Here is a 22,320-nt window from a genome sequence, read left to right on the forward strand (position 1 = left end):
ACCAAATTAAGAGAGCATCAACCATTCTTCAGTTGTTACTACCACCAATGGGACAAGTTGCTAGCTTATACTTAATTTATTAAATTTTGGGGCACATTCTAAAAATCGTACTCCTATCTTTTCACAACTTTGACAAAATAAATAGCTCCCAACCAATGAAATAAGATAATTTTATGCCCATTTTATGAACGAGCATGATTGAAATAGAAATGATATAATGCATCAACATTAAAAGTATATCACGCACACATGTGACACATATACAGACACACATATAGTTGTCTACAATGGAGAAGCCAACATGATGATTACCAGGTGATAGACACAAAATGCTGGAGTAACTCAACGGGCCAGGCAGCATCTCTGGAGAGAAGGAATGGATGACGTCTTCGGTCAAGACCCTTCTTCAGACTGATTCGGAAATATCCCATTTTTTCTCTCCAGAGATGCAGCCTGTCAAAGGTTCAAAGATTCAAAGGTCTTTTATTGTCACGTGTACAAATTAAGGTGCAATGATATTCGATTGACCACACAACCATACTAAAACAAGCAACAAGAGTCCCGCTGTGTTATTCCAGCTTTTTGTGTCTATTTTTGATTTAAACCAGCATCTGCAGTTCCTTCCTACACAGATTAACAGGTGATCATATATAGAGGTGAAGGTGTCTATTCTTCACATTCAAGGGGCTATGCATCAATGGACTTTACTGAACCTAACCATCTGAGTTCATGGCAATTTCCCCGAGAATCTCACGTGATGAAAGGTACTTTCTGAAACAAAGTCAGAATCTTCCAAACTCGTCTCAACAACAGGCTTCACACACTTCCCCTTGTCCGGGTTGCCCACTTAAACCAGTGCAAAAAGTCTGAGATTAGGCAGAGATGAAAAGCCCTGACAACTTCATTCCTTTCATCAATTATGTCCAAAGAGCCTTGTGGTTCAGCTGTTCCTGCCCATCTGGTAATGTACAAATTCCAGATGACTTGCACATTGCTGAAGAATTTGCTGGAGGAAAAGATTATTTCTCATCTTTCAACCTCTTATTTGTTCTTTGCAGTGTGTTACTAGTTGAGATATTTACTGCCCATCCATGTGGTTGGCACTGCCCTCCATCCCCATTGCTCCATCCCACCAGCATAGGTTTTGCTGCAGGGATGATGCAGTCTGATACCAGGTTATTGTGCGGCACCAATCCACGGCAGCCTTGGACAGAAAGGAATTGGCTATTTCCCAACTTTTGTACAAAGGAATGGAGTTTCAGTTGACTCTAACGTGGGAATGAACACAATCAAGTCTGTCTCTCGGCTAGATTTGTGTTTAATTATCAAATTAAGGATGTAACGGGGAAGTCCAGAAATTGTGGCCTAGTCTGAATTGACTTTGAAGTTCTGATGTTGAGTGACCTTCCTGAGCTACAGCAGTTGTCGGGGTGGCACCACCCTCTAGACATCTTACCCCAGCCACTGGCCATGGGGCAAAGTGCCACTGGACCCTGCCAACACAAGAGGAGCCAATGCATAGATGACCACAACAGAGGGTCACCAGCTGACTGACACCAGGGTGCTTGGTATTTTCACAATGCACTGTAGATGCACGCCCTCCTTACAACACCCACAAACTCGTCCGCCAGACTTCAATGAGAGTGAAGATCTGTGGAGGGTTGCACAGCAGCAATGCAGACTTTGTATGGATTAGCCAGCATCTTCATACTTTGAAGGTTTACGGGAACCGGCGCACACTTAGTGGAAGGAAAGCTCTGAACAGAAGGCAGAATAGAATACTGTCTCCTTGAATTTATATTCCTCAAGTTCAAACAAACTGAAATGGAGGGATTAAGCCTCTTTGAAGTCTGTTAGTTTACAGAGTACAGTTGAATTGGGGCTGCACTTTAATTGAATCTGAATGTTACCAAGCTCTGGGTAATAGACAATCAACATGGTTTTAATTCAGCCCCATTCTCCCCACTGCACGTGATCTGCATACAAACTCCTTCTCACTGGCCCTTCAGGCACCAATCTGCATTTAGCAATGTTGCAACACGACAGCACTTCTTCACATTGTTTGAAACAGTCAAAATAATCTTTAGAAAACTTCACTTTGCACAACTAGAACAAAAATCAATTCCCCTGTATCTTCAATGTGATCCATTCATTTTGAGGGAAAATTATCAAAAGCCATTTTATATTCAGAAAATTGCAAATTCATTAAATGAAAAATGTATAAAATAGGCTCTATGCTTCAGGCAAACTTTCGGAGTTTAAATCGACAGCCCTGGAAATAATAATAAATTGTGGTTACTTTAAAACGTTGTCAAGCTATGTAATGTAACTCGTAAATGCGAGACAGCATTGTTGTTATGAGGGCGTCACAGATTATGGGGATCGGCTGCCCTAATCTTACCATCACATCATCGTACATCAGCAGTCATACTATAGTCTTTAAGATCACACTGGAGATAATGTGGGTCCACAGGCAAAAATAAACAAGGAAGGAATGTTCTGAGAGATAACTATTGTCTGAACTCTGCAGAGTGAGATAGGGAACATGAAAGAGAGGACAAAAGAGGAAGACAAGAGTCAAACAAACCATGAGAGGCCCAAAGAAATACGGTAGAGATTTGGAATGGCACAAAATTACATCCAAGATTTAGCACAGGAATCGGATGTATTTTTTTAAACTTTACTATTTTTGCACAGGATGTGGGCAAGGGAGAAGTGGATGAGTGTAAAACTGCTGATGCTGTTGTTTTGATACATCTCCCACAAGTTGAAAACAAGAATATATATAAATCAAGCTTCTAAAGTATGAATAAACTGCATTGCCTTGTAATGACTGAGAAATTATAAAACTACAAATGGTGGTGGGTGTATGGAACAGGCTGCCAGAAGAGGTAGATGAGGCAGGGACTACCCCAACGTTTAAGAAACAGACAGATACATGGAAAATCAAAGGTAGCAAAAATGCTGGAGAAACTCAGCGGGTGAAGCAGTCTGTGGAGCGAAGGATAAAGGCAACGTTTTGGGCCAAAACCCTTCTTCAGACTGATGTGAAGGGGGGGGGGGGGGAAGAAAAGAAGAGGTGGAACCTGAGGGAGAGCTGAGAAGGGGAGGAGAAAGCAGGGACTGCCTGAAATTAGAGAAGTCAATGTTCATACAGCTGGGGTGCAAACTGCCCAAGCGAAATATGAGATGCTGCTCCTCCAATTTACGGTGGTCCTCACTCTGGCCATGGAGGAGGCCCAGGACAGAAAGGTCGAATTCAAAATGGGAGCGTGAGTTGAAGTGCTGAGCCACCGGGAGATCAGGTTGGTTATTGCGAACCGAGCTGAGGTGTTCGGCGAAGTGATCGCCAAGCCTACGCTTGGTCTCACCGATGTAAAGCAGCTGACATCTAGAGCAGCGGATGCAATAGATGAGGTTGGAGGAGGTGCAGGTGAACCTCTGCCACACCTGGAAAGACTGCTTGGGTCCTTGGATGGAGTTGAGGGGGGAGTTAAAGCAGAGGAGGTAAAGCAGGGAGGTAATTTCTACATACTGTATGTGCAGATACATGGAAAAGACAAGTTTAGAGGGATATGGACCAACTACAGGCAGGTGGGACTAGTGTAGCTGGGACAAGTTGGCAACTTGGGCCGAAGGGCCTGTTTCCACACTGTATCACTCTATGACCCTACCTCTACATTACCTTGTTTTGAACAAAAAAGATAACAGAATGGATGCCTCACCAGAGTTGAAAATATTACTCGAAGGGTCGAATGGCCTACTCCTGCACCTATTTTCTATGTTTCTATGTTTCTATGTTACTATTGCAGTCGGGTATGAAATAGGGAGAGTTATTTGCTGCCAAGTAAAACTATAGAAACTAAATGTCGAGATTTGGTTATGGAAACTTGGGAAGACAGCAGAGGCACCAGTGAAGTCTGTTATGCTGCAGAAAATGTCAGATGGTCAAAGTAGAAGGATACAATGGTAAACAGGAAGATTAAACAGGTGTCGGAGCAGGAAACCTGAATCCGTAGATATCATCTGGACTTGGTTCTCCGTAGATGCACTATCCATCACTGGGCATTTTTGTTCTGCATATGTGCAGATATTATGCATTAAAATTCATAACTTGCAATAAAAGGTGCACAATAAGCAGGCTAACCCTCCGTCAGCTAAACACCTTCCAAGGTAAATCTCAGCTGCAAGAAAAGGATTGCTCACATTAGCTGAACAAAATCCTTGAGGTTTCATCACCCAATCATCTTCCTTTGCACACCCCCAAGGTGAAGCTACCATTCTTCCCCACCTACACTATTTTCACATCCAATAGGTGGAAAAGTTGTCTTCCTTTAATTCTCCTTTCATTTTTTCTCTCTTGGCTGCTCACAATGTTCTGGAAACATTTCTAAACATAGACAAAATGCTGAACCATTAGATTTGGGTTTTTTTTTAATCTGCGGAGGCAAACATTGCTAAATTCAGACCATGGAACCAGATCAGATCATGAGAAAGTCAGACCAGAGAATGTGTGTGGACTCAGTGCAGTATCTTTCCTTACCTTGCCCAGCACGGTGAGACAGGGTTTGGGATCCAGTTGCGGTTGCTCCAGCTTCACTACCCCCACCCATCCATACTCGTACAGATCCTCCTCATCATTGTTGTTGCATAGTCCCAATGGGTGCATCTGCGGAGAATCGACACACACAGCAAATTAATAAGTGCAAGGCTATATTCATTCTAAACAAAGTTGGTATCTAGCCTTGATGCACACGAACATATCCTTCGTTGAACACCACGGACCAGAGATTTATTTTACAGTTTTGTTATTGTTTTTTGTTTTAATTCTCTATTTCGAACAGAATAAAATAATAAAAAGCAAGTGTGAAACAACTTACAAAAAAAACAAAAAACAAAACAAGAATATTTATAAAGAGTCATAAACAATATCTATAAATAAATGAAATCGTATGTGTCCGAAAAGGAGTAGGAAGAAGCCAAAGCTTATTAATTCCCACCCCTTATTCAACTGCTTATAATTATCTTATACAAATTTAGCAGCTATATGTACACCATATGTACACCAGCAGCTATATGCACACCATATGTGCACCAGCAGCTATATGTACACCATATATACACCAGCAGCTATATATATGTACACCACATGTACACCAGCAGCTATATGTGCACCATATGTACACCAGCAGCTATATGTACACCAAATTATTTACATTTGTACACTAATCAAATATTTACAAAGGCATACAGAAAAAGAGAAAAAAAAGAAAAAACCCTCATATACCAAACAGTATCTCTTGGTCATATATACAACCCATCACCCTATAATCACCCTTCCCAATACAATCAATATAACAAATATCCCGTTACAAATGAATATGTTGGCATACTGGCACAATGCTGCCCGATCACATTATATCATTATTCAATATCGGATGGACAGTACCATAAATATTGTCTCTTCATTTCCCTCCCACTTCATCCCTATCTCCAGCCTGGATGCATTTCTGTCAAGTTATTAAGAGATCCAGCTGCTCGTCCATATAATCAAGAATCACAAGAATCATATAAATGGCAGGACACCCATTAGGCTACTGCCTTACAGGACCAGAGACCCGGGTTCGATCCTGACTACGGATGCTTGTCTGTACGGAGTTTGTGTGTTCTCCCCGTGACCTGTATGGATTTTTTCCAAGATTGTTGGTTTCCTCCCAAACTCTAAGACATGCAGGTTTGTAGGTTAATTGGTTTGGTACCCAGTGTGTGTGTCCATAGTGTGTGTGTGTACGGTAGTGATACTGGGCAGGGATCGCTGGTCTGTGCCGATTCAGTGGGCTGAAGTCCCTATTTCCGTGCAGTATCTCTAAACTGAATGATAAAATATTTTGCCAACAAGATGCACCGGAAAGATATAGCTCATGTGTTGAGTGGGAATGGGTCTCCGAAAGGGGGATAGAGAAGAAACATGAAGATACATCACAGAGTCCTGTCATGTTCAACAGTTTGGTCAGATTGTGTGAAGTTTCAGCTTAGATTGGGTTTGAAGCAACCAGCTCCATCAGCATAGCACCTCCAAGCTATCAAGCTTGAATTTTAAAGATTATTTGATGGATTAGTCAGCAGATGTTCAGGTCAATACAGTTCCACTTACTAATGTCCACTACACCTATCATCCCTCCGCCCCTCCACTCCATTAAACATATTTATTAATGTAGATATCTCAAAACCTTTTGTGACTATTTATATACATTCCTTATTCACATGAAGCTCACAGAGTAAACAGTAGTGAAACAGGAAGGATACAAGGAAGGCCCAACTCGTCCATAATGCCCCATTTAAGCTAGTCCCATTTGTCCACATTTGGGCCGTATCCCTACAATACAATACAATACCATTTATTTGTCATTTGAACCTCACATGAAGTTCAAACGAAATTTGGTTTCTGCAGCCATACAAGAAATGAACCAAGACACACACCAACACAATTTACACAAACATCCATCACAGTGAATCTCCTCCTCACTGTGATGGAAGGCAAAAACTTGTCTCTCCCCTGCTCTCCATTCCTCTCCCGAAGTCAAAGTCAAAGCCCCCGGCGGGCGCTAGCAAGTCCCACGGCCACTCAAAGCCGCACCGGGCGATGTAAGGCCCTGCCCCGGGTCTTGATGTTGGAGCCCCCGGCGGGCGCTAGCAAGTCCGCGGCCATTTAAAGCCGCGCCGGGCGATGTAAGGCCCCGCTCCAGGTCACTCTCAACCCCGCAATTCGAGCAGGAGAAGTCGCCGTTGCCGGTGCCCCGCAAAGCAGTCTCCCACCGGGGACCCGCGAGCTCCCAGTGTCACCATCCACCGGAGTCGGGTCGCAGCCGTGCGCCATCACAGCTCTCCATGCTCCTAAGCCGGCCAGCTCCACGATGGTAGGTCCGCAGCTCCGCAGCTCCGCAGGCTCCGTAACTTGAGCTGTCGTTCCGGTTGGAGGCCGCTCCACGGTGCTAGGCCCCAACGGCAACGGAGACCCAACAGGGAAAAGGTCGGGTCCCCGTACAGGGAAGAGATCTAAAAGTTTCCCCCACCCACCCCCCCGCCCCCCACACATACACAGTCAAAAACCCACCACAAACTTTACACTCTACAGGTCAATAAAATAAAAAAAGACAGACGGACTGCAGAGGTCGCTGTGATGTCGGTCACGCCGCCAACCTCTAGAGTCATAAAGATAAACACAACAATAAATGCAACCATTTGTTCAAAACTGCAGCACAATGCAAGAATATAGTGCTGAAGAATGGTAATGTATAATGGGAATAACTAAATAAGGTCGAGTTATGGGTGCGAGTTTGTGATGGCACCTCCTAGACTGGGCTGTGGGACTGGCCATGTGTTCAGGAGTTAGATGGCAGTGGGGAAGAAGCTGTTCCTAAGTTGGATGTCCACGCTTTCAATTCCTGTCAGTTCTCCCGCAATGTAGAAGAGAGAATAATCGTGGAAATACTGAATCTTTGTAGATGCCTAAAAATGCAAATATGCTGATGAGCTTTCTTCATTATGTTGATCTCTCCTGAACCATATAAATGCCCTTTTTTTTCTCTTTCATTTATTGAAACTTGACGCACCTAACCTTTACTTGCTGTCGCCGGCAGTGAATTTCCACTGGAACCCAATAAATAGACTTTGAATAATACCTGCTGTCTAATATCATCACCTGTGTAAGTACTAATACTGCAACTAGAAACTACTTTGTGAAACATGTTCACTCATCCAAGGCTGGCAACAAGTGGACTCATTACTGAGTTTTCAAGAAGGAACTGCAGATGCTGGAAAATTGAAGGTACACAAAACGGACTCATTACTGAGATGCTTTATCATCTGAGGTGGATAACTCTTGGTTTAGGTGAAGGAGAAGCTGTTCCTAAGTTTGTAATTCTGAGCTTTCAAGCATCTATATCTTCTCCCAGAAGGTTTAGTTTAATTTAGGTTAAAGATACAGCGGGGAAACAGACCCTACAGCCAACCGAGTTCAGGCCGACCATCGATCACCCTCATACTAGTTCTATGCTAACCCACTTTCATATCTTACACATTAGGAGCAATTTACAGAAGGCAATTAGCCTACAAACCAAAAATGCAGGAGGAAACCCACACAGCGACAGAGAGAATGTACGAACTCCACACAGACAGCACCTGTAGAGTTGTTGCCTTACAACGCCAGATACACGGGTTCGATCCTGACTACGGGTGCCATCTCAACGGAGTTTGTACGTTCTACCTGTGACCTGCGTGCTCCGGTTTCTTCCCACACTCCAAAGACATGTAGGTTAATTGGCTCTGTAAATTGTCCCTAGGTTGTAGAATAGAACTAGTGTACCAATGATCATTGGTCTGCGTGGACTCGGTGGGCAGAAGGGCCCGTTTCCATGCTGTATCTCTAAACTAAACTTGCACCAGAGGTCAGGATTGAACATTAGCAGTGAATCCTTAACATGCTAGAGACATATATCATGTAACTGAGTATACACCAACTACCTCTTTAATCCTGTTGGCCTCACATTCTCTTATCAACTCCCTCTTGACTCTTTCACTCACCTACATACAAGCGATGACTTGCAATGGCTTATTAACCTCCCAACCCACATTCCTTTGGGATGAAGGAGGAAACCAGAGTGTTTCTAGGAAACTCACATAGCCACTGGCAGAACTTGCAAACTCTACATAGGTAGCACTCAAGGTCAGGATTGACCCCAGGCGGCTATCACTGTAAGGCAGCAGCTCCGCCAACTGTGGTATCCTGCTGCCCATATTTATGGCCCATGTGCCAATGCGGTAAATTGTCCAAAAAAGCTTACATGATGAAAGAGTGTAGACAATACATGAACAAAATGCTGTATCTGTGGGCAGCACAGTGATAGAGCTGCTGCCTCACAGCGCCAGAGATCCGGATTTGATCCCAACTACAGGTCCTGTCTGTGCGGAGTTTGCACATTTTCCCTGTGACCGAGTGAGTTTCCTCCCATAAAGACGGGCAAGTTTGTAGGTTAATTGGCTTCTGTAAAATGCCCCTAGTGTGTAGAATGTGAAAGTGAGATAACATGAAACTAGTGTGCGGGTGATCGATGGTCGGCATGGACTCGGTGGCCCGAAGGGCCTGTTTCCGCACTGTATCTCTAAAACGCAACTTTTATCTACCATCTATCAACACAGACGTGCAATACAGTTCATGAAAGGATGAATGTTTTTCTAATAGTTATTAAATATGACTTGGAAAGTCAAACAAAGAGGATACTATCTATTTAACCACAGAATATACAATAATGCAGCCACCTCTAATAATACTTGGCTTTAGTTACAAAGCAGGGGTTTGTGTGAGCTGGTTGGATTGCAACACTGAAGAATATCACTTATTAAACCTGCTCCAATGCTTTCCCTCAGGAATGTTTGGACAAAGATTCAGATTTGGTTGCGCAAAAGCCTAAATATTTTTAGTGGACAGTTCCAATGTAAAATAGGTTTACATTATCAATCACGTCTTATCAATGCCCAAAGTGAAACACCCACAGAATTATTTTCAATAAGATTGCCCTGAGCGATATTTCAGGTAACACCAGTAATAGAATGTTTACCACACTGCTGTTAGTTCAAGGTCCAATGTGTAAATTAACTGATACTTTCACTACATTAGAACATTGATTTTTCATGTACTTATCCAAATGGCATTAAAAAGATATCTGGGAAGGTTCATGAATAGGAAAGTTTGCAGGGGTATGGGCCAAACGCGGGGCAGGTGAGACGTGTAAATGGGGCATCTTGAACGGTATGGAGAATATACGTTGAAGGGCTTGTTTCTGTGCTTTATGATTGCACATCAAGCTACACCTGACGTGGAGTTCAGACATAACAAGGAGCTCTGTAGAAATGCAATTCCATTCTTTGTTGAAAGAATGTCATTAACTTATAGTATTTGCACCCAGCATGCAAACAAGATCAGCTGATGTGCCATTTCTCTTCTGCACCACAATGTCCTGAGTTCATGAAAGGCAATGCATTCTTTTGTAACTTAAACAGAGCAAGTAACTTCCTCCTTTTCTTTCAGTCTGCCTGTTTATACAAGTCAAAGGAACCATAGTATAGGTATGTTGCAAAGCCTACCTGAAGCGTCGTTGAATATCTGCCGCTGAGGTTGTGCGCGATTTTGGCGCCGTTTAGAGGGGGCGGGTTTAAAACGCGATTTTCTCTAAGCTGTTCCAATCGAAAATGTTCAGCCTAGTTAATTATTAACGAAAAATCGCTGATAGACCCCGTCGCAAAAGCTATTATTAGGTTTAAAGGCCTTGAATAATAGTTATAGTAGTTTAAAAATCAATCTCTAAACCCGCGACCGTCAGCAACCGCAGGGTCTCATAAAGAAAATAGCAGAAGGTAGGTTGTATATTTTTACATTCAAAAGGGCTTCTAAAGATCCTTTTATACAAAATTTAATATTGCGAGTAGCTCAATTTGGGCCCATTATATCGCGCAGTATTTTTCTGGGCATTTGAGGCACAAATCTACCGCAATGTGAACGTTCTAAACCAGCGCGTTCCACAGGGACCCACTGGAAAGCTGATTTAAATGGGCATTTATTTACAGCAATTGAACACTGAATTCCTTCCATTTGGCCTATAAATTAATGTAAATGAGATTTAAAAATCATGTTTTATTGTGAATTATTTGTGAATATTATTTGGACATTTAGGCTATTTAAAAATGTTAATCATTTATTAAGAAATGGATAGATGTTTAGATCTAGTAATTGAAGTCTGAAATTAGCTACAATTAGGTAACTAACTAATTATATGCTTTAATTTCAGGTCATCCAAGTAAGATTATTTTATATTTGTTTCAGAATGCTTCAATCTATGATAACTGAAAATTTCATTCAGTTCTCTTAATTTTTAAGAAAGTTATGGGCTTTTGACTGTTCACGATCACAACTTTTTTGTTATGTCCATAGAAAATCAATAGGGAACAAGATGCTCATTTCCGAGTATGAAAATGGCCATAACTTTTTAAATACTTGAGATATGAAAGTGAATTAGATGTCAAATTAAACTTATTTTTATGCTTTATCTGATGGGATAAATTACAGACTTGATTTTTAAAATCTCAAAATTTTGTAACATTGCTACATAGTATTGATGGCAGCCTTTAATCGGTGCCCATGGTAAAGAAAGTTCTTAAAATGCAGATTGTACAAATCCAAAAATCTAATAACCATTCTACAATTCAAAAGCAGATGATTTCGTCAGGAATACAACAGTTGTGGAAGCATGCATTGGCTGGCATGTTTCCTACATTATGGCCTGGCAGAGACTCCACTGACCAGGAAGCACTTAGGATGCCCTGAAAGGACATTAAAGATGTTATACACATACGTCGTTCCTTAATTGTGAGTCAAATTAATTCAGCTAAGGACTTTTTTTAAAGTATTTTAATTTTATAATACCCACTTTTGTGTGAAATCTCTATAAATCAAGAATGAAAAATATCGGCAGGCAAATTTCAAAAAGGCCAATGCACAATCAAAAATCCAAGTCAACCTTTATCTGCTTTCCTGAGAAGTGAAGATCCCAGTTTTCAGGGTGATTGGGAAAGAACAGTGTAAATTGGATCACATTTTTTATAAAGGTTTAAAACAGGGATTTCTCTTTGAAATGTACTGTGGAACTTCTGATGATTGAAATTGGGGGCTCACATTAACATCTCACCCTTTACACACAGTAGCATTCCCCTGTATCAGTTTCACCATCTGTAGCCCGAGACATTCCCTACCCATTACTTGTGCTACTTGGGAATCCAGGAGTATCTCATTGTAAATCTGAAATAGGCATAGAGTCAAAGTTATACTAAGTGAGAACAGGTACATCTGCTCACTGAGTCTGTGTTGTCCATTCACATTCATTTACATTCATCCTAAACTAATCCATCAGTATAAAATATTTAAAAAATAGAAATGCTGGAAATACTCGGTAGGACAAGCAGCATCTATGGAGTGATAAACAGAGTTAATGTTTCAGGTCAAGGACTCTTCATCACTGGAGGAGAAATATTAACTCCCAAATATAGGCACAAAATGCTGGAGTAACTCTGCGGGACAGGCAGCATCTGTGGGGAGAAGGAATGGGTGACGTTTCGGGTCGAGGCTGAAGGAAGGCAGTGAGTCATATCCCTAAAACGGATCCTCCAATCATCTATTTAGCCCAAGTACACATTTTGCACTCAAGAAATTTCTTGATGGGTTAGAATGTTCTATACTCAGCTCTGCATGACAGACACACTCAGGACTCCAATACAGAATGTCTAGGCATTTATCTCTAATTGCTAGCACTGAATTATCTTTATTTGGACTTTATCAGGCTATATCTTGCACTAAATGTTGTATCCTTTATCTGTGGCAGACACAAAATGCTGGAGTAACTTAGCAGGGCAGGCAGCATCTCTGGAGAGAAGGAATGGGTGACGTTTTGGGTCGAGCCACTTTCTTTGAAGCATATCCAGCATTTTGTGCATTATCTTGGCTGTAAACCAGCATTTGCAGTTCCTTCCTACACATCCTTTATCTGTACACTGTGGATGGTTTGATTGTAATTACCATATAACCATATAACAATTACAGCACGGAAACAGGCCATCTCAACCCTTCTAGTCCGTGCCAAACACGTATTCTCCCCTAGTCCCATATACCTACGCTCAGACCATAACCCTCCATTCCTTTCCCGTCCATATAACTATCCAATTTATTTCAATTACAGTATTTATAGTCTGTTCTTCGACTGGATAGCATGCAACAAAAGCTTCTCATTGTATCCTGGTACACATGACAATAAACTAAACTAAATGCTGCATAGTAATTTCAGTGTGTGTATTCTGTCTTCCATCTTCCTTCTATTATGAGTACAGCTGAATTTCAGAGGCAGAGTACAATGATCAGCAGTTGTAACACATTTTATAGTCACATGCTCTGAGACGGCTGCCGGAGTTATAGGGTCCTGCACTATTGTAGGGTCTAGTTTTCAGACAGAACATAGAAAATAAAAGAGTACAGCACAAGAGCTGGCCCTTCGGCTCACAATGTCTGTGCCGAACAGCAACTCATATCTGTGTGCACATGATCCATATCCCTCCATTTTCTGCATATCCTTGTGTCTGTCCAAAAATAAGCTTTATTCAGAATAAAAAACATATACAAAACAAGAACAGTGCAAAAACTTCTCTGACATTCTCAATGTTTATATATTCAATAGCGTCTTCGTGTTTGCAAACTATCCTTTGACTTGTGGTTTCAGCTAGATGTGATAACAACTTTATACTTCAACACCAGCACATTGTGGCCTTGTGTGGATTAACCAGCATCTGCAGTTCCTTGTTTCTCTGTCAAGAACAATGATACATTCTCTCCTGCTGTTTGGATAAGACAGCTGTGTTTCCTAAAAGAACAATAAACTAGATTTAAAAAAGAAAACTATTGTATTTAAAGTGCTTTGCGATTGATTGAAGTTGGACAAATATACTGTGCCAATCTCAGAATAAAAATTGCCATGTTCCAGTAACTTTGAGTCACAAATATATGTCCATATGGGAAACGAAGTGAAGTCAGTCTGCTCAGATTGGTTTCTAGTTTCAAATATATACACAGCGTCTTATTTCTGGGATATATCTTTATTGAGTGTGCATTTCATATGGTGTGCATTTACTGCAGAAACATGAATTATCATTCAGTAAAAGTAACAAATAATGAAAATACTGTGGTTTTCATCAGATACAGAAAAATGTTGAAATTCACTTGCATTTCCCATTCAAATATAAGTAGAGGGAACACATACCTGGAAGATATTATTAATGTATGTACTGAAGATTTAGATTTTGAAAAGAACAAAAGATGCTGGATACATACAAATCTGTGGAATGGGAGAGTTAATATGTAGGAAGGAACTGCAGATGCTGGTTTAAACCAAAGATAGACACAGAATGCTGGAGTAACTTAGGCAGGCAGCATCTCTGGAGAGAAGGAATGGGTGACGTTTCGGATCGAGACCCTTCTTCAAACCCTTCTTCCGAAGAAGAATCTCGCTGGCCCGCTGAGTTACTCCAACACTTTGTGCCATTCAATATTTCTTGCCCTTTCCACTATCACCTACCTTCCCTTTCGCTCCCTCCATCCCCTCCCTTTTCTCTGAGGAACTTTTTTAAAATATCTAGCATTTCCCAATGCTAATGAAAGATCTTTGATTTGAAATCTGTTTCTGGCCAAGATCAGCAGGTTTAGCACACACCGAGGTCTGAATCCAAGACTCTTTATTTATTTATGCGATATGGGCATCACTGTCAAAGTAAGCACTTATCATCCCGAACCAGGGCCAATTTGGAGAGCAGGTAGGAATCAACCACATCTTCTTGAGCATGGAGTCACACATGGTATTGCAAAATGTATATTTCCCTCACTGGCGAATTTCCTGAACTCGCTTTTTTTAAACAACGATCCTTGAGCTTCATCGTCATTATTACAGGTTCTACCTTGGTATTCCACGTCACTTGATCTTGTTTTAAATTACCCCCAAAGTCATCGAGGGATCTCAATTGGCCATTCTGTGCAGTTACAATTGGGGTATGAACTCTGGTCCAGCTGTAACACTCTTTGACGTAGTCAGATAGATATTGGGTCAAGACCGACCAACTACTCAATGTTAAAATGCAGGTCGTGAGATCGTACTGTGCAATTTGACTGCTGGATATTTCAAGAGAGAGCGCAGAAGAGAGGGGGAGAGAGGGAGAAAGAAATGAGAGCCTATGTATATGTGTGTTTGTGAGAGAGAGACAGGGGGAGAGAGAGAGAGAGAGAGGAGAAACAGACTATGTTCTAGATAATGGTTTATCAATGTCGCGTGTACCAAGATGCAGTGAAAAGCGTTTAGTTGCATGCGATCCAGATTCCTAAATTGTATGTTCTATGTCTAGAATCCCTAAATTATATAGACATGCAGCACGGAAATAGGTCCCTTGGTCCAAGTTGTGCATGCCGACCAAAATGCTCTGTCTTAGCCGGTCCCATTTGCATGCATTTGGTCACACCACTCCAAACCATTCCTATCCATGAATCTGCTAAAGAAATGTAGAGACGATGACCAGATCTCCTAGATTGGAATCGGGCTTGATAATGTAAAATGCTGTAAAGATGTTTCACCTCACTGGAAAATGGAGAACAAGGCAGCAAAATCGCAGAATTAGTGGCTAGTGATTTAGCATTGAGATGTGAAGATATGCTCACACTCAGTCGGTTGTAGCTTTGAAGTCCTCTGCCACAGAGGTTGTGAAGATACAACAAAATTGCTTGTGTCCTTTTCTTGAATACTCAACTCCAGTACATTCAACGCCTGTATAAAAAGTGATCGACCAGGAGACTTTGAGACATTGTCTGAAGAAGGGTCTCGACCCAAAACGTCACCTATTGTTTTTCCCCAGAGATGCTGTCTGACCTGCTGAGTTACTCCAGCTTTTTGTGTCTACCAGGAGACATTGCTGGATTATATGGAAGATAGACACAAAATGCTGGAGTAACTCAGCGGGACAGGCAGCATCTCTGGAGAAAAGGAATGGGTGACGTTTCGGGTCGAGACCATTCTTCATGAGTTGATTTAATAGACGTGTTAAACGCGTCCTCCTGTGATTTCCAGTGCTATTATGGGATTAGCTTGGGAAAACTCAAGCGAGGGGATAAAGCAGGTAATCTAGAAACTAAAAGTGGTTACCAAGGAAACGGAATATATTTTAATCGGAGGCTGCACCTGCTCCTTATCGGTAACTATACATAACATAGCATCTGGGACAGGGCTCACCCCATTTATAAAAAGGTAAGATGATAGTTTGTGATTAAAAGTTAACTCAGAACATGAGAGTGTTGTGGTAAACCAGTCAATTATTCAATTAGAGGAACTCATAATCATTATTGCCAGAGTCCAATCCCAAACTGGAATTTAAAGTGACATTGTTGGTCCTTTCCCATGTGTCTACTTGGACGGGAGACAAGGTGATGGTTGTCTTGTAGAAAGTACCAGCAGCATCATTGCGCTGGCCTGCCCCTCCCCACGGTGTCAAAAAGTTGCCACCCTCCAGCAGGGCACCCTCATCAGCAGCCTTTCCTGGAGAAAAGGTGAAGGGAAAAACATTCAATAAGAATCTTTTTCACACAAAGGTGTATGGAACATCTATCTGCCAGAGGAGGTAGTTGAGGCTGGGACTATCCCAATTTTAAGAAACAGTTAGACAGTTACATGGATAGAACAGGTTTGAAGGGACATGGGGCAAACGCAAGCAGGTGGGACTAGTGTCGCTGGGACATGTTGGCCGGTGTGGGCAAGTTGTGCCAATGAGCCTATTTGCATGCTGTATGATTCTGTAACTCTATGACTAAAAGGCAGAAGGCTATGGGGAAGGGACATTCCGAAAGGAGGTCCCCCATGATTTCCAATTTGATATGCAAAGTATTTTAAATGTAAGGTAGGTACAAGATATAAGAGATGCCAGGGCAAGCGGGGTAATATAAAGCGGCAAGCAGCAGTGCAGAAATCAGTCAACTTACCCTGTGAGGCTTTGGTGGCCCATTGGAGATCAATTCAAAATGAGACATATAAACTTGCAAACGCTGGAATCTTGAGCAAAAAACAAAGTGCTGAAGGAACTTGGCTGGCCAGGCAGCATCAGTGAAGGGACAGGACCCTTCTTCAGACTCTCTCTGTAACGCAATGGTTCTGCCTTAAATATATTTAATGATTTAGCATTCATAGCCTTCCGAGGCAGCGAATCCCAAAATAATCACAAACCAAGTGAAGATAAATTTTCTCATTTCATTCCTCAATTACTTATTGCCAATAGTCCCTCAATTTCCCAGTCAGGGAAACTCTGCTCTCAGTAACTCACTTTTCAAGTCCAAAAGCAAAAGCAAGTCTGACTAAAACAGAAAATGCCTAAAATACTCAACATGTCAGGCAGTGGAGAGAGAAACAAATTTAACGTTTCAGCTTTCAATTAGCTCACCCATTAGTCTTCTAAACTTTGGTTAATGTGGATCGATTCTACTCTCATGGTCCTCACTACATGATACAGTAATATCAACAATACCACCAATAAACAAGCAATGCCACTCCTAGTGACAATGTTAAGGGCCTGTCCCACTTAGGCAATTTTTTCGGTGAAAGCTGGATTTTGAAAACCTTTGTTCAAAACCTTTCGGTGACAATGGGCTTGACGTTGCCTGCCTTCTCCTATCATAGGTTCTGTCGTAGGTTGTCGCTGGGCGCTGACTTTGATGAATTCCATTGGCGGTACCTACGTCAACCTACGTCGATCGGCGACAGGTACTGGCGACTGAATTGTCTTCAGTTGTCACCGACAGGGCCGTTGCTTGTCGCGGGTGGACGTAGGTTGACTTTGGTTGTCGTAGGTTGTCGCCTGTGTGATGGTACGTTGTCGTAGGTGTGGTCGTAGGTGGATGTCCTAAGTCGCAACGATTGGGTCGCCGGTTGTCGGTAGCTTGCCGTAGCCTGACATCATGGGGGGGGGGGGTCAGTCGCGGCTTTTTCGGCGACCTGCTACGACTGTGACAGTCGCTGGCAGTTGCCAAAAAAATTGCCTAAGTGGGACAGGTCCCTAACATTCCACTTTTTTACACAGAACAACATTTTTACAGAGTACTCCAGGTGTGGTCTGGTGGACAAATTACAGTAGATTTCTTTACTCTCACAGTGCAGACTTGTAATAGCATACCATTTGAAAAAAGAATGTAAGAACTTCAGAAATAAGAGCAGCATTAGGCCATGTGACCCCTTCAATATGCTCCAATATTCATTCAGATTAGGCTGCTTTGATCTTGGTCCTTGTCTACCTTCCAGCCTGTTGCTCATAATATTTGACTGTTCTCCAAATTGCTGATCCACAACTTTCCATGGTTTACACACAAACGTATATGAACCATAACCTTCCAGGATATTGTACTAATGTATGATTTTTTTAAAAATGTTTCTTACTAAATTGGATAATTTGTCTGTTCACATCATATTGTATCTGACACGTTATTTTTATATCAGCCTCTTTTTGTCTTCCCTCAGTTTATGTTTCCAATCTAAATCCGGGTTTGATCCTGACTACGGGTGCTGTCTCTAAGGATTTTGTACATTCTCCCCATGGCTGCGTGGATTTTTTGTGGTTTCCTCCCACTTTCCAAAGATGTACAGTAGGTTGGCTTCAGTACAAATCGATTGTAATGATCTATGAACTCCATGTCCACACTCAGTTTACTAATCCTCAGTGTGTACGAGCACATGATCCCAAAGCACACAATCTCTAACCCTGCCTCACAACCTCTTCTGACAATCTAGATGCACCAAGTAAGTAACGACCTCTCATCTAAAATTAACTATGATCCTGTCAAACAAAAGCTCTCTTTCATAAATTTGTGTCATCTAGCATAACCATGTTAATTTTCAAAAGGGTCTGTAATTCTAATATTCCCTATCAATTATATGAAGTTACTGGAACTAATTTATCATTCACTGTTTTCTCTTGAACAGCCAACATGGACCATTATAAAATGTGCAGAATTCTGGGAAATCAAAACCAATGCATCCACAATCTTTTTTTTTTAAATCGTGGGGGATGCAGGGGAATTGTCAGCTTTTAGTCCCACTAAATGCCCCAGTGACAGACTATTTTGTACCACCTGTTCATTTTACATCTTCATTTACAGTAGAAATTAACTTCTGCACTATTTCTGGAATGTGTGCTTTTGTCTTCTGCCATGGAGACTTAAAAAGGATTTGTTTAAAGTTGCTGCCAAACCCTTATTGCCCATCAGACAGAGACAGGATATGCTTACTTCTGTTGAATTCTTCCTCTCTTAGTAATGGCAAAAGCTGTTATAATTTGTTTTTATGACTTGCTGGTTTATTTGCAGTTGGAATTCCTTTTGTGTAATTTGTACACATTGAATGAGATGAACCTTCTGCTGATGTGCCAGTTAGTCGCGAGAATCTGTTTGCCAGCTCTGAGAGTAGCAAAATAGATTTCAGGAATGTCTATGCCTAGCTTTGATCCTGCATACTAATTTTCTACAAAAGATGATGGCACCCTTTTAAAAGCTGCAATCATTCAACTCTCTTGTGTTGAACGTGTACAGAGTGAAACTATCACCAGCATTTAAAGGGACAGTGACCCTAACCATGCCATTATTCACTGTTGCAAGCAATTCATAATCTCGAGTCCCACTGATTAAAAACAATGAGTTATCTTTCTCTTCTTCCAATTAACACTTTTTCACCCCTGCATTTCCCTATCCCACCAAAAATAATAATGTCATTTAACAAACCCAACACCACCAAAACTGCCACATTCGGTCTAAGATTCTCAATTACAAAATCAGTGCAGAAGAGTTCAATGTCATGTAAAAGGCAGGAATACATTCCAACTATACAGCCACACTTGTGTAGAAATTCTGGTTCCATGTACTAAAGTTAACAATTAAAGTGGTTACATTGTCATGAGACACCATCTACAGTTTAAAAAAACCAGCTATAAATCTACCTGTGTAGGAAGGAACTGCAGATGCTGGTTTAAACCGAAGATAGACACAAAAAGCTAGAGTAACTCAGCAGGACTCAGGCAGCATCTCTGGAGAGAAGGAACAGGTGACATTTCGGGTCAAGACCCTTCTTCAAATCTACCTGCAGTTTTATGCTATATTGAAAACATAGAAACAAAGAAAATAGGTGCAGGAGTAGGCCATTCGGCCCTTCGAGCCTGCACCGCCATTCAATATGATCATGGCTGATCATCCAACTCAGTATCCTGTACCTGCTTTATCTCCATACCCCCTGATCCCATTAGCCACATGGGGCACATCTAACTCCCTCTTAAATATAGCCAATGAACTGGCCTCAACTACATTCTGTGGCAGAGAATTCCAGAGATTCACCACTCTCTGTGTAAAAAATGTTTTTCACATCTCAGTCCTAAATGATTTCCCCTTTACCCTTAAACTGTGACCCCTTGTTCTGGACTTCCCCAACATCGGGAACAATCTTCCTGCATCTAGCCTTAAGAATTTTGTAAGTTTCAATAAGATCCCCCCTCAATCTTCTAAATTCTAGCAAGTACAAGCCGAGTCTATCCAATCTTTCTTCATATGAAAGTCCTGACATCCCAGGAATCAGTCTGGTGAACCTTGTCTTGTGTCAAATGTCTTGTGTGCATGCACAGACATCACGTTACAGATGTCACAGCTCGTAAAACAAGATTAGGTTAAAGATGAAAATGGGATTTGACAAGTAAACAGAAGATGAAAGCAATTTGAACATTTTGCTTACGTGAGGACCAAGAGGCAGTGGTTGGACAAAGTGGCTAACACAGTTGGGAGATTGAGCGAGTGTTCACGCCAACACGGTGTGAACGTTCCTCAGATGTAGACAGGTCTTCAGCAGCACAAGGAAGGGTGGGTTGATTACGACAATTAGCGAATCTAGTCCTATAAATGCCAGAAACATGGTGGGGATCCTGCTGCTGTAAATCATTACTTGAGGAAACGGAGTCACCGTTTAAGACAGGATTGTGGGAAAACTGATTCTCTCAAAAAGGTTTGTACACTCATAGAATGTTCTTGTGTTTGAACATGTTTAAAGCGGTAGATGGGTACTTGATAGACAAAAGGATGACAGGTTATCACAGGTGGATGGAAATATGGAGTCGAGGTTACAGTCACATCAGTTGTGATCTTATTAAATAGTAGAGCAGGCTTGAGGTGTGTGGCCTTACCCTAGGCTTGCAGCCTGGTGTTTCTTTGGTCTGGCATCATTGTAAACTATTTGTGTCCAGGATGTGGGTTTCAGGCCATCTTGTGACTTTGACTGATTGGAATATGAAACTGCCCCACCAGCGTGTTTCAGAAGAATTTACTCAATTACGGGCTAATAATGGGAAAAAAGCTCATACTTAAATTCTGGAAAAATGCGCCTACACCAACAATAAAAATGTGGATATCAAATATGTTTGAAACACTACATCTGGAAGAGATGAGATTCCTCTTAGCAGGCAAAGCAGACCACTTCCAAAAGACGTGGTCTACGTTTTTGGAACTATTACAAGCATAAGGTGCAATAGTAATTTAATAAATAAATAAATAAATAAATAAATAAAAGGTACCAGGATCTGGCAACGGGGGGTAAAAAAAAAAACCCCTAACAAAAACAGACTTGGTTGGTAGTCCCCTTTCTGCGGAGTTTAATGTTATAATAGAGCGATTGTTTCTCCTTTCTTTTTCCTTCTTTTCTAGGGTCTACTTTCTTTCTTTACTTCCTTCTCTAACTTCTTTTCTAAGGGGCTTTCTTTTCTCAACACTCTCCTGCACCTTCACGACTCTTGCGCACTTTCTTTACTTCCTTTACTTCTATCTTTTTCTTAAAGCTCAAAAAATGAAGCGGTACAAAAAATGTATTAAGGCATATGTGTTGTGTATTATTGTAACTTACCGTACTTCTAATAAAAAAAAATTTTTAAATAAAAAAAATAAAAAACTGCCCACCAGCAAACACTGGGGACCATGATCAACATTGCCAATAATTTGCGACATTCAATTGATTTTTCCAAAATGGGACTCAATTAACACGTGGAATGACATTAATTATCTCTCAATTTCCCATGGCATCAACTCGCTTCTTCCTCCACTAGGAGGATTTAAAATGTTCAGCAACTGGGAGATCCGGTCGACCTTAGAGGGCCAATCCCAAGTGTCCGACTCTTGCGATCTACTTTTGGTCTCGCCCATGTACACAAGGCCACATCGGGAGCACCAGATGCAGTAGATGAGGTTCCAGGAGGTAAACTGAACCACTGTCTCACCTGGAAAGACTGCAGGGAGGTGAGGGGGGAATGATAGGGATAGAGAAAGGTATTACATCTGCTGCAGTTACAGGGGAAAGTACTTGGTGAGGGGGTGGTTTGAGTGGGAACATGAGTGAGCCAAGCATTTGTGGAGGGAGCGGCCTGTGCGGAAGACGGAATGGGAATGGGATGGGAAGAGGTGAATGGTGGGGGGATCACGTTGAAGGAGATAGAAAAGTCGGAGGATGATGTGTTGGATGCAGAGGCTGGTGGGGTGAAACATATTGAACGTATTAACATAATTAAATCTCTTCCTCACGCTGCTAATAAGAATTTATTTGACAGAAGCAAGGGGCAAGGTAAATACAGTCTCTGTAAGCACATATGGTGGAAGCGTAGACATCGTGAATCCAAGAAGCACAG

General features: G+C 41.6%; 1 protein-coding gene across 3 annotated transcripts in view; it reads right to left on the reverse strand.

The window, feature by feature from the left end:
* znrf3 (zinc and ring finger 3) overlaps nucleotides 1–22,320 on the reverse strand; it is a 315,203-nt gene that overhangs the window by 151,544 nt on the left and 141,339 nt on the right. For all 3 annotated transcript variants that reach the window (XM_033043094.1, XM_033043093.1, XM_033043092.1), the window contains exon 2: nucleotides 4,544–4,669. In XM_033043094.1, coding sequence (XP_032898985.1) covers nucleotides 4,544–4,669 — 126 coding nt within the window. The remainder of the gene's footprint in view (nucleotides 1–4,543; nucleotides 4,670–22,320) is intronic.

The sequence above is a fragment of the Amblyraja radiata genome, chromosome 25 (assembly GCF_010909765.2).
Source record: "Amblyraja radiata isolate CabotCenter1 chromosome 25, sAmbRad1.1.pri, whole genome shotgun sequence".
Lineage (NCBI taxonomy): Eukaryota > Metazoa > Chordata > Chondrichthyes > Rajiformes > Rajidae > Amblyraja > Amblyraja radiata.